At 43.7% G+C, this 12,381-nt stretch overlaps 1 protein-coding gene across 1 annotated transcript in view; it reads left to right on the top strand.

Moving 5' to 3' along the window:
* The window catches only part of LOC133412160 (collagen alpha-4(IV) chain-like), a 60,094-nt gene that overhangs the window by 44,117 nt on the left and 3,596 nt on the right, over positions 1 to 12,381 (top strand). Inside the window, exons 23-51 of the mRNA XM_061695310.1 lie at positions 5 to 109; positions 404 to 562; positions 654 to 662; positions 757 to 846; positions 1,006 to 1,157; positions 2,063 to 2,135; positions 2,210 to 2,316; positions 2,428 to 2,611; positions 2,699 to 2,770; positions 2,862 to 2,969; positions 3,047 to 3,265; positions 3,329 to 3,490; positions 3,583 to 3,750; positions 3,863 to 4,006; positions 4,169 to 4,279; positions 4,383 to 4,561; positions 4,684 to 4,747; positions 4,867 to 4,941; positions 5,968 to 6,075; positions 7,540 to 7,647; positions 7,891 to 7,962; positions 8,054 to 8,182; positions 8,477 to 8,584; positions 8,651 to 8,806; positions 8,892 to 8,999; positions 9,192 to 9,329; positions 10,065 to 10,181; positions 11,047 to 11,235; positions 11,834 to 12,117. Of these exons, the coding sequence (XP_061551294.1) occupies positions 5 to 109; positions 404 to 562; positions 654 to 662; positions 757 to 846; positions 1,006 to 1,157; positions 2,063 to 2,135; positions 2,210 to 2,316; positions 2,428 to 2,611; positions 2,699 to 2,770; positions 2,862 to 2,969; positions 3,047 to 3,265; positions 3,329 to 3,490; positions 3,583 to 3,750; positions 3,863 to 4,006; positions 4,169 to 4,279; positions 4,383 to 4,561; positions 4,684 to 4,747; positions 4,867 to 4,941; positions 5,968 to 6,075; positions 7,540 to 7,647; positions 7,891 to 7,962; positions 8,054 to 8,182; positions 8,477 to 8,584; positions 8,651 to 8,806; positions 8,892 to 8,999; positions 9,192 to 9,329; positions 10,065 to 10,181; positions 11,047 to 11,235; positions 11,834 to 12,117 (3,698 nt within the window). The remainder of the gene's footprint in view (positions 1 to 4; positions 110 to 403; positions 563 to 653; positions 663 to 756; positions 847 to 1,005; positions 1,158 to 2,062; positions 2,136 to 2,209; positions 2,317 to 2,427; positions 2,612 to 2,698; positions 2,771 to 2,861; positions 2,970 to 3,046; positions 3,266 to 3,328; positions 3,491 to 3,582; positions 3,751 to 3,862; positions 4,007 to 4,168; positions 4,280 to 4,382; positions 4,562 to 4,683; positions 4,748 to 4,866; positions 4,942 to 5,967; positions 6,076 to 7,539; positions 7,648 to 7,890; positions 7,963 to 8,053; positions 8,183 to 8,476; positions 8,585 to 8,650; positions 8,807 to 8,891; positions 9,000 to 9,191; positions 9,330 to 10,064; positions 10,182 to 11,046; positions 11,236 to 11,833; positions 12,118 to 12,381) is intronic.

Here is a 12,381-nt window from a genome sequence, read left to right as displayed (position 1 = left end):
ACAGGAGAAAAGGGTGAAAAAGGCTATCCTGGGAATCCTGGATTACCAGGTGACCCTGGAGTAATGGGTATGCATGGACCTCCTGGCCCGAAAGGACTACCATTTCCAGGTTAGAAGTTTCTGGTTGGTAACTTTCAGCTGCATGACTTGGTGCACGATGTGTGAGCGTCTTTCAGCACAATGTGTATGGTTCAGTTATCATCATACTGTCTTGTCTGTTTTTCTCACTAAATGAAATAATACTTGTGTACTGTGTGTTGAATACAGAGTTTGACCGATTTTTTTAGTTACTGGGTTTTATACCTATTGCTACATACGGCTTGGTGCTAAAGAGAGGAAGGATGTATTCAAACACACACGATTGCTTTGCCTGATCTTTATAAAACCTTGTTTTATTGGCCAGATTATCTGAGTGTGCCTGGTCCTAGCGGACCTCCGGGTCCCAAAGGCTTTAAGGGAGAGCCAGGGAGGTACAATGACTTAATCAATCCACTCCCAGGACCAAAAGGAAGAAAAGGACTCGGTGGGTTTAAAGGTGTCACTGGACTTCCTGGTCCTCCAGGTATAAAACACCTTCAGGTCATATTTTGTAAGTTGTTTTGTGTATTTGACGTGATCTAACACAAAGTGTGTTTCGTGGATGATCAATTCAGGGTGCGGCGGTGAGTATGACGCCCTTATTTAAAACACATCCAATATCAATGTATCTATGTTGAAATTACAGGGCCTTACATTTGTGTTTGGTTGAGTCCATAGACTATATATGTGAGCCTGGTTATCCAGGTGACTCTGGTGATAGAGGACCCCCAGGACCTCATGGAAACAAAGGCTTCAAAGGATATAAAGGTGACTTGTGTCCGTTTGTTGTGAATTCAAATGTTCATACATAACAACGGTGTTTACTAGTGTAAAGAGAATTTCTTGTTGTACTTTTTGGGCATGATTGCCATTTGAACACTGAAGAGAACAGTATTGACTAAGCCATTTTATCAATGATCCCCGTAGGTTGTGAAGGAGAATGTGAATGTCGGTTTGTTCGAGGACCGCCTGGTCCGCCTGGTCAACCTGGTTTTCCAGGAGCTCCAGGATTAACGGGAACTCCAGGGATTGAGGGAGACCCAGGACTGAAAGGAGAAGAGGGTGCCACAGGGCCACCTGTGAGGACAATGGGCTAATCAACATACAGTATAGTGCTCAATGCATTTATTAGACCACCTGCCATAAAAGTGAAGACTCTTTCCATTTCAGTAAACCTTTACTGTTTTACCATTTTTGAACAAAAATTTGTCATCTCTAATAACTGAATTTCCATTTTATACCAAAATTTTAGGCGGCACGGTGGCCGACTGGTTAGAGCGTCTGCCTCACAGTTCTGAGGAGTGGGGTTCAATCCCCGGTCCCGCGTGTGTGGAGTTTGCATGTTCTCCCCGTGCCTGCGTGGGTTTTCTCCGGGCACTCCGGTTTCCTCCCACATCCCAAAAACTTGCATTAATTGGGGACTCTAAATTGCCCGTAGGTGTGAATGTGAGTGCGAATGTTGTTTGTTTGTATGTGCCCTGCGATTGGCTGGCAACCAGTTCAGGGTGTACCCCGCCTCCTGCCCGATGATAGCTGGGATAGGCTCCAGCACGCCCGCGACCCTAGTAAGGAGAAGCGGCTCAGAAAATGGAAGGATGGATACCAAAATTTGAGCCGACTCACTGTATCATCGGGCAGGAGGCGGGGTACACCCTGAACTGGTTGCCAGACAATCGCAGGGCACATACAAACAAACAACATTCGCACTCACATTCACACCTACGGGCTATATATATATAATTTTGCATTAAATATTTAATATTTTTAATGAAAGAGTGGTGTATTAATCATTACATATTCATATAGTTTTAGTACTTAGCATTGTTGATTTGGGGGAGTCTTGGCATAAACTTTACATTGCGTGTTGGTCTAAAAAATGTGCACACCGTATGTTGAAATGGAAATTGTCACACAATTAAATTCAGGGTGTTATAGCTGCAATCACATCTTGACCTATTTTAACTCTTTTTATATTTTATTGCAGGGGGTTAAAGGATATGTGGGTTTAAAAGGAGTGAAGGGACAAAAGGGGGATGATATTATTTCAACTGTTAAAGGTGAGAAGGCCCAAAATTGTTAAAAATGACTTCTAGCACCCCTAAAACACAAGCTTTTTTTTCATAACTAAAAGGTCCAAAGGGAAACCGAGGAGACACTGGACATCCTGGTTCCACTGGACAATTTGGTAAACCAGGACTAGATGGCCCTCCTGGGCTGACAGGAGACCCTGGACCACCTGTAAGTAGTATGTTTTAAATACTTTCAATATATATGACTTAATAGTATTTTGTGCATGAATTTTAAAGACTACGATACTTTTTTAAAATTGATATTCACACCTTTTCATAGGGGGCCTCATATATAGGTAGCCCTGGTCCCAAAGGAGACCCAGGTATGTTTGGTTCTAAAGGTCTTCCAGGGATTCCGGGGCCCCCAGGTCCTGGTTTCCAAGGCCCCCAGGGTCCAGCAGGACCGAAAGGAGACCAAGGGTATCCAGGCACTCAAGGAATTCTTGGGCGAAAGGGCCCTCCAGGTTGAATACCTTATTAATTCAATCGATTTTTCCAATTTATATTCACGTGTATAATTCAGAAAGCATTTTGGTGCTGTATGTCATTAGGTGACACTGAACTCTGTTGCCATGACAATGTGACTGGATCACCGGGTCTTAAGGGAGAACCTGGTTCACCAGGTAAGACAGTACCTGCAGACCTCTCTGACTTTAAGCCATGTTCTTTGTTCTTGCTGCAGTACAGTACTTTTGTTCGTTTGAATCCTTATAGGGATTCCAGGTGAATCTGGAAGAGATGGCCTCCTAGGAGCCCCAGGACTTCCAGGACCTAAAGGCATGAAAGGAGATGATGGTGGAATTGGAGTGATCGGATCTCCAGGTTGTCAGGCAGATTTTAAAATCTACTATAGCTGAAAACATTTTTAACTAGCAAACATCTTTTTCTATTTCTAACAGGGCCACAAGGTTTAAATGGAGATCGAGGTGACCGTGGTATGACTGGAAATAGCCTTGATGGTTCTCCAGGCACTCCCGGACTACCAGGACCACCAGGGAAGAAAGGTTACCCTGGAGATGTGCTCAATGCTTTGCCAGGTCCTCCTGGTCAACCTGGCCAACCTGGAGATAGAGGGAGAAAGGGAATTCCTGGCAGTCCAGGAAGCCAAGGGTTTCCAGGTATGGGGACATATGCCAAACATAAACTCAATCAGGATCTCAAACATTTGACAACATTCACAGGTATACAAGGCCAACCTGGACGGCCAGGTCCAAAAGGAGAACAAGGATTTAATGGGGACCATGGAGCTCCAGGACTTCCAGGTCTACCATGTGTATTATGCGAGTTAAGTGGACCTCCTGGACCCCCAGGTCCTCCAGGAAACCCTGGACCGAGAGTGCCAGGTGAAGATGCAGCGCAAAATCTCCCAATTATGGATGTGGTTCGATTTCTCTCCAGCTCAAATGAACATTAATTGTAATCTTGCATCCTGTAGGGATTCCTGGTCCAAGGGGCCCAAGGGGAGATCCAGGCCTATCTGGTCATGGCCATGTGGGTGTACCGGGTCTCCTTGGTCTTCCTGGTATACCAGGCCCAGCAGGACAAAGAGGCCCTGCTGGATCTCCGGGAGATCCCGGGAATGATGGTTGGCTAGGACAGAAAGGTGAACCATGTTAAATCTCCAAAAGAAACTCACAATGAAATGAAAAGTACATTGAGAAAGGAAGCACATTAGTTCTGCTGAAATGAGAACTTCATTCTGATTTATTCTTGAGGTGAGTTGGGGTTCCCTGGCAGGGATGGGGACAGAAGCTTACCAGGGCCTCCCGGACCTTCAGGACCCAGAGGCAAGCAGGGGGAAAGAGGCTTTATTGGTCAACCAGGTGGCACAGGAGAACCAGGATATCCTGGTATTAAAGGTATTTATAACATTAGAAGGTTTCACTTCAGTTGCTGTTGACTACATTATGCCTAATGGTTTGGAAATGCCAGCCTCCATGCAAGTGCATGTACAGTAGTGGAAAATGTTATTTATGTACCTTACTTTAATGTATAGACTCTCCAATTGTGGCACCATTCAGGAATACGTGGCCCCAAAGGATTACCTGGAGAAGCAAGACTTGTGAGTTTAACAAAGGGAGCACAAGGAACCCCTGGCAGAAGAGGACATCCAGGCCCACCAGGACCAATAGGCAATTGAGCTATGCATTTCCTAAATTATACAGAATTATTGATCATTTTACAGCAAAAACAAATTTCGAGTAACTCATGACAAAATTACATTGTTTTCTTTAGGTGCAAAGGGCCAAAGCGGAGGGCCAGGTGATCCAGGACCGGAGGGGTTCCCTGGTTCACCAGGAATTAAAGGTGATGCTGGTGTACCAGGGAGACCTGGGATACCTGGAGATTCTGGGGACCCTGGATTGAAAGGTTTTCCTGGACCAAGGGGATACCTTGGGAATGATGGCGCTCTGGTATGGATCTGAAGTGACCTTAAGTTTTTACAGTGAAACAAATTAAATGATACCAAACCAGGATAGGTGGAAGGAACAATATATAATGACAGAACTATCAACAATGCCTGTGTTCTGTAAAGGGAGATCCAGGATCAAGGGGGCATCCAGGAATTCCAGGGGTTCCAGGATTTCCAGGTGCCAAAGGTAAGTCCGAATGTATAAAATGTATTTAACATTTAACAACTGTGAATGAAGAAAAAAAAACTTAACTATCCTGGTTATCATATGATAAATTGAACTAAAGCACACAAAACCTTTTACAGGTGATCCAGGAGACTCTTTTGGACAACCCGGTAGCCCAGGGCCGAAAGGAATTAAAGGGGAAATGGGATTCAGTGGTAAGTCCCCGTCCATCGCAGGGGGTTACATTCCAGTCGCCTCCCCACCCCCGCCCCATTTAGTGAAAACAAAAATAGAATTACCTTATTTAAGTAAGCGCTAGGCATGTTTTTATAACATTTACACTATTTTTTAAGGTCTTTAAACACACTTTTAAAACAAACGCATTTAAACACATATATTGAGAGAGCGCAACGGATAACACAAAAAATATTGTACAATCAGTATAAAAAAGTGTGCAGTAGTACTGTACTCACCAGTCACCAGTAAAGATGACCACGATGGTGCTGAAGCTTTTCAGCAATACGTTCTCATTTCAAAGACGAAATAAAGGTGTCTGTGACGTCACAAAATAATGTAACTGTGCCTCTTACTATTTACAAAGTGTATATGGTGTTCCTTTGTAAAACAATACTGTAAACAATGGGGGGTCCTTCATGATGTCGCGAGCTGCGTTGACGACGGTAGTGTCAGGCAACAACAGCGTAACGTTATCCTTCCTTTAACATATTGTTAACGTCTTCCAATGATCACGAGGGACGTTAATCTGTCTATCTCACATTTATTGTAAATCAACAAAACACAGCTGTGGCCTTCTTAGACCATCTTAGATCCAATCTTTTAAGATGTTGCACTCACTTCAACATCGGAAAAGAGTCAAAACAAAGTCACTATAGCTATTCTTACTCATGCAAACATAATCAAAACATGACATCAATCAATAATGCAATGATGACTTCTTGCATGTAAGTAAAACTGAAATGCTACATTAAAATTTTACTGTATTGCTAAAAAGAGTTTGTGGGCATTAAAACAGATGCCCTGCATTAGATTACCTATACAACATGCAAAGTCCACACAGGAAGGTTGGTGCTAAGATTCGAACTCTAAACCTCAGAACTCTTAGGCAGACGTGCAAACCACTACTTCACTATCCTGCAACTGCCAACAAATCTGAAATAAATCGTGAAAACAAGCATCCTACAGGGTGAGGGTTACTAACGCCTCATATCTCTTTTATCCAGCACCAATTGGGGATCCCGGGGATACAGGCGATCTGGGTCCAAGGGGATACTCGGGAATGCCTGGACAGCCTGGCACTCCTGGTGAACCAGGAATGCACGGTGGATTAGGTGATTTTCTGTTTCTGCTATCTTTGTGAACTACTTCATAAATAAGTTTAATTGTTTATGTTGGTGCTCAATGGGAAGCCACTGAGTGTAGCGTGAGCTGGGTGGAAATGAAGGCGGGGACCTTGGAAGTCCGATTCTTGGCTACAGAAGCTAGCTCAAGGAACGTGGAACGTCACCTCTCTGAGAGAGAAAGAGCCTGAGCTGGTGTTTGAGGTTGAGATATTCTGTCCAACTCAACACACAGTTTGGGCTCCACTGCCAGTCTTCTTGAGAAAGATTGCAGTAACTCCCACTCTGGAGTTGCCCCCAGTGAGAGGCACTGAACTGGTGTAGCAATACTTATGGCCCCTACGACAATACGTTGGAGTTCACCCCAGTAGAGGTGAATGGGTCCTGACTGTTGTTTGTGCCTATGCACCTTTTTGGACTCCTTGGAGGGGATGCTGGAGAGCACCCCTTCTAGGGACTCCCTCGTTCTGCTGGGGGACTTCAATGCTCATGTGGGCGATGACAATGAGCCCTAGATGGACGTGACTGAGACGAACGCAGTCCCTCCACCTCAATTTGAACCCGAGTGTTGCTTTGTTAATTGACTTCCTGCTAGGGACCATACGCGCACTTGCAAAATCTCAGATTCAGGAGGAGCAGTGTGGTTTTTGTCCTGGCCGTGGAACAGTGGAGCAGCTCTACACCCTAGGTAGGGTTCTGGAGGGTGCATGGGAGTTTGCCCATCCAGTCTGTGTTTTGTGGACTTGGAAAAGGCGTTTGACTGTGTCCCTCAGGGAGTATGGGGTACTGGAACCATTAATAAGGGCGGTTTCGTCCCTGTACGACCAGTGTCAGAGTTTGGTCCATGTTACCGGCAGTAAGTCGGATTCGTTTCCAGTGCGGGTTGGACTCCACCAAGGTTGCCCTTTGTCACAGATTCTGTTGATTACCTTTATGGGCAGAATTTAGAGGTGCAGCTCAGGCGTTGAGTGGACACGGTTTGGTGACCTCAGTGTTATCTATCTGCTCTTTGTAGATGATGTGGTTCTGATGGCCTCATCAAGTCGCGATTTGCAACTCTCGGTTCACAGCCGAGTGTGAAGCAGTTGGGAGGAAAATCAGCACCTCCTAATCTGAGGCCATGGTCCTCAGTCGGAAAAGGGTGGAGTGCCGTGTCCAGGGCGAGGAAAAGATCCTGCCCCAAGTGGAGGAGTTCAAGTTCAGTATCTTGGGGTCTTGTTCACAAATTAGGGGAAAATGGAGTGGGAAATTGAGAGACAGATTGGTATAGCGTCTGCAATGATGGTTCGGGATCCCCCCAGAAGAGGTGGATGACGTGGCTGGAGAGAGGGAAGCCTGGTCTTCCCTGCTTAAGCTGCTGCTCCTGTGACCTGTCCTCAGATAAGCAGAAGAAAATGGATGGATTGATGGGCGGACAGATGTTGTTATCCCTCATTTATGACATTTTCTTTATAGGTTTTCCTGGGCCTATTGGCCCTCCGGGTCGTCCAGGTGTTCCAGGTGTTCAAGGTGATAGTGGGTATGTGGGGCCCCTTGGTCCACCAGGCCCAACTGGACCTTCAGGTACTGATGTTGACTAGTTGACTATTGCAACTACTGAAACATCATGACAATTATATATATATATATATATATATATATATATATATATATATATATATATATATATATATATATATATATATATATATATATATAATTATATATATATATAGTTATGGATTATTGTTTTGACAGTTATTATTTTAAAGTATTTATAATAATGATTTTTTTTTAATAATGCTAATGATATTGATTCTTTAAAAGGACTCCCTGGGCCTCCTGGTCTTTCTGGACTGGATGGTCTTCGAGGACCAAAAGGGATGAAAGGAGCTAGCGGTAGTGGAATTTTAACACTTGCTATTACCTACTCGGTTGTTGTTCTTCAGGAAGATTGTCTTTTCAATATGTATTCATTTGTCATCCCAAGGAGTAACTTTTCCTGGCCGCCCAGGACCGGATGGCTATCCTGGAAACAAAGGTTCCAGTGGAATGCCGGGGCCTCAAGGACCCTCTATTCCTGGGCCGAAAGGCCTTATGGGTCCACCAGGTGACTCAGGTATCAAATATCTAACAAATCAAGAACAAGATAACATCACTGCATCAAGAAAACCAAAGATCTAAGAAAACAGTTTTCAGATGAGGCAAAAAATCAATATATGCGAGCCCTAAGTTAGTCAGTACTGTTGGAAGCCTGTTACAAATAAACAAAGGTTAGTTTAGAAATGGGAGGCATGCAATAAATAGGTTTTAGTCTTAATAATTACTTGAAATATTCAACTGGAATCAACCTTTTATAATTGCTGATGCTTAATTAAATGTTAGATTACATTTCCTACACTTCTTCCATTAGGTCCTCCCGGTTCTCAAGGTGAACCTGGTTACCCTGGGAGAGAATGTGACAAACCTTTGCCCGGACCTGTTGGAGATGCAGGATCTGAAGGGGCTACTGGGCCCCAAGGTATGTTCATGTGTTCCTTTTGTGTGTTGTCACTTTTACTTGATGTTATACTCTTTTTGTACTTAGGTCCTCCTGGGCAGCGAGGTGAACCAGGCAGCCTTTTTTTCCACAAAGGAGATCCAGGGCCAAATGGCCTACCTGGGCCTCCAGGCCGAAAGGGAGATAAGGGCTATCAAGGAAATCAAGGAGCTTCATCATATCCAGGAATTCCAGGACCCAAAGGTTGAACCCTTTAAACTATGATTTAAAACTGTGATTATTACGATAATCTTAAATGTATTCATGAGCCTAAATTCATTATCTACAGGTGAGAGAGGCCCTCCTGGCTCCAGAGGTTTTCAAGGAGCTAAAGGACTCAGAGGTGATCCTGGACCCTTGGGGAGGAAAGGAGTAACTGGCCAACCTGGAGACATTGGTGTGTGGCACAGAAGCTATGAGATATGCTAAAGGATTTTTTAGGACTCTTCACAGAGTAGAACTGGCTCGATTAAAACTGAGGCTATCCAAAGACATCACCCTATTATAATATTTTTCCCCCATTTCTTACATCAATAGTTGCACAGGCACACATTCCTAATGGTGAATAACTACTGTATGTCATGTACAGGTGCCAAGGGTGCCCATGGTGATTCTATTTATGAACCCCCAAGGAGAGCTCCAGATGGGCCTCCAGGACCACCTGGTTACCCAGGACCCAATGGGTTCCCAGGCACGATGGGTCCACCTGGGCGTAATGGATCTAAAGGTAAGAGAGTCTAATATTTATTCAAACGTGTATGTCTGGAGGCGGCACGGTGGATGACTGGTTAGAGCGTCAGCCTCACAGTTCCGAGGACCCGGGTTCAATCCCCGGTTCCGTCTGTGTGGAGTTTGCATGTTCTCCCCCGTGCCTGCGTGGGTTTTCTCCGGGCACTCCGGTTTCCTCCCACATCCCAAAAACATGCATTGATTGGAGCCCGTAGGTGTGACTGTGAGTGCGAATGGTTGGTTGTTTGTATGTGCCCTGCGATTGGCTGGCAACCAGTTCAGGGTGTACCCTGCCTCCTGTCCGATGACAGCTGGGATAGGCTCCAGCACGCCCGCGACCCTAGTGAGGGGAAGCGGCTCAGAAAATGGATGGATGGATGTAGGGTGTATGTCTGGATAACCATGTATATATATTTCCTGGCGGGTAGAATCCTCGCAACTCCAAAATTACACATTTTCAGGAAATAAATAAAATGCCATTTTACATGAGTTCCCAAAAACCGCTTTGTTCAAGTCGATTTTTTTTTTGTGTATGTGTGCCTCGCAATTGGCTGGCGACTATTCCAGCATGTACCTGGCCTCTCACACATTGTCAGCTCCACTTCACCTGTGACCCTAATCAGGACAAGTGCTATAGAAAATGGATGGATGGATGGATGGAGTTATTCGGCCTTAGTGAATGTCTGTGTTCGACTGAGAACCATTCATTCATTGTTTATATCTTGTGTTCCAGGACCAAAAGGTCCATCTGGCTCTTGGGGCCTCCCTGGACCCCAAGGACCTCCTGGTATTGATGGTTCTATAGGTGAACAAGGAGATTTTGGTCAGCCAGGATTCATAGGGCCTCAAGGTGAGTTTTAAACCTCATATAATTCACTCAGGTTTTAATATTGAAGCCCACAATAAGAATACACGCAATATTCTCCATTACTCCAGAATAGGTAAATACAAAGAATTTACTTTTACAGTTCAATGATAAGCTGATTTGGTTTTTAAAATTTCAGCAGCAATTAAAATATATCTTCAGAAATATTTAATGGTTGTTAGGCTTATCGATAGGCTTACCACCTCTAACTACTTCTACAGTGAACCCCTGCCTATTCGCGGTTTGCTATTCACAAATTGATGTTTTTTTTTCTGTGGAATCAATCCTGAGCTAAAAAAAAAAAGTTACCTATAGGAGTTTGAAAAATAGGCAAGAGTCCACAAGTTGCTTGTCTTGCATTCTTTTAGTCAAAACTGCACAATGAAAACATTGTCATGTAATGCTCTAGATCTTAATGTGTTTTTGAACTTCAAATTATTTGAATTACTATAGAAATGACTGTGTTAATGAACTAGAAAAGACAACAGATCCACGTACAATATATGACTGAGAGACTAACATCCTTGTATGGGGGAGGAGCTACGTTTAGCCTGGGTTGTTAGTGAAAGTTAGGTTGAGTATTTGCCACATATGCATGTACATGTGCACTTCCGGTGCATTTTTTTCTTCAACATCAAAATCATCTGTCAGCTTTTTTTGTGTGTAATGTTGTAAGATGAGTTTTATATTATATTTTAAGTGTTTTGGGATCATAGTTTGTGGTACATGGTCAACTATTAATATAGGCAATTACAAACATTTTAGGGGAGGTGTCAGTTTGCGGTTTTCTGTACCACTATGTTTTTGTTTTTTTCATGTGAATTGTGTTACTCATCCATCCGCGCTCCAGGCAGCCCAGGTGGACGTGGTGACCCAGGCGTGCCAGGTTATACGAGAACATCAAGCTCAGGCTTCCTGTTTGTTCTTCACAGCCAATCAGTTCAAGTGCCGAATTGCCCTGATGGCAGCAGTCGGCTTTGGGTGGGCTATAGTCTGGCCTACTTGGAGGGACAGGAGAAGGCTCACACACAAGACCTTGGTGGGTAAAATTGGGCATGATTGACACTTCCTGTCAATTGATTCACATGTCTAGGTGTGCAGCATTTTTGGCCAGAATTATTTAGGTGATGATACAAGCATGATCATGACATTTGGTATAAATATACTGTCTGTTTCTATTTAAGAAAAAAGTGCTAGCTGTAAAAAACATTGTCTCACACTCTGTACTTAGAGTAAGTAAGAGTACATATACTTGTTTAAAAAAAGGACTCTCGTAAGTAATGATTCAATTCCTGTACTTAAGTAAAAGTAAAAAAGTACAGACTTTGAAATGTACTTTGGTACAAAAGGCAAAACGCTAGTTATATGAACAATTATGTAGCAATACCATGGAACTTAGCGCATTTTGCATCTAGTCATATTAGATTTCTGAAAGGTCAGAACTGTTCTCCCAAATAGAGTGATAGCAGTATGGCAAAGATAATCAATAATAACTTCACTTTGATATGATATACTGTATATATTTTAAATTTAATGCCTGCCACACAATGCATTTTTCTGCCAAATGTCATGCTTGTATTATCAAATGAGAGCTTTTTTGACTTATGCCCCCACAATATTGCCTTGCTTCTTTGTAGGTCAAGCTGGCTCTTGCTTGCCCATGTTTTCCACCATGCCGTTCTCCTACTGCAACAAAGCTGCCTGTCACTACTCGGCTCGGAACGACAAATCCTACTGGCTCTCCACAACTGCAGCCATACCCATGATGCCGCTCTTTGGCCACGAGATCAGATCCCACATCAGCCGCTGTGTGGTTTGCGAGACGCTTTTGCCCGCTGTGGCCTTTCACAGTCAGGATCCATCGATTCCCCCGTGCCCATCTGGCTGGAGGAGCCTGTGGACGGGCTTCTCCTTCCTCCTTGTACGTGTGATCAGAAAAATTTACACATTGGGTCGTATAATTTGTTCTTTCTAATTTTAATTGGCAATAAAAAATTGACAAATTAAAACATGGCTCATTATATTTGTTTATTAGTCTAACACACACACACACACACACACAAAAATGCTACATTTTTCAGACCAAAATTTGACCAGATAAAAAAGAAATGTGGAATTCCCTGACGGAATGAAGGCGATTACAACGCTTCAAACATGTTTAGTATTAGCTCATGCCTTGGCCTGG

Source organism: Phycodurus eques, chromosome 13 (genome assembly GCF_024500275.1).
Source record: "Phycodurus eques isolate BA_2022a chromosome 13, UOR_Pequ_1.1, whole genome shotgun sequence".
NCBI classification, from domain to species: Eukaryota; Metazoa; Chordata; class Actinopteri; order Syngnathiformes; family Syngnathidae; genus Phycodurus; species Phycodurus eques.
This window is presented reverse-complemented; position numbering and strand designations above follow the sequence as displayed.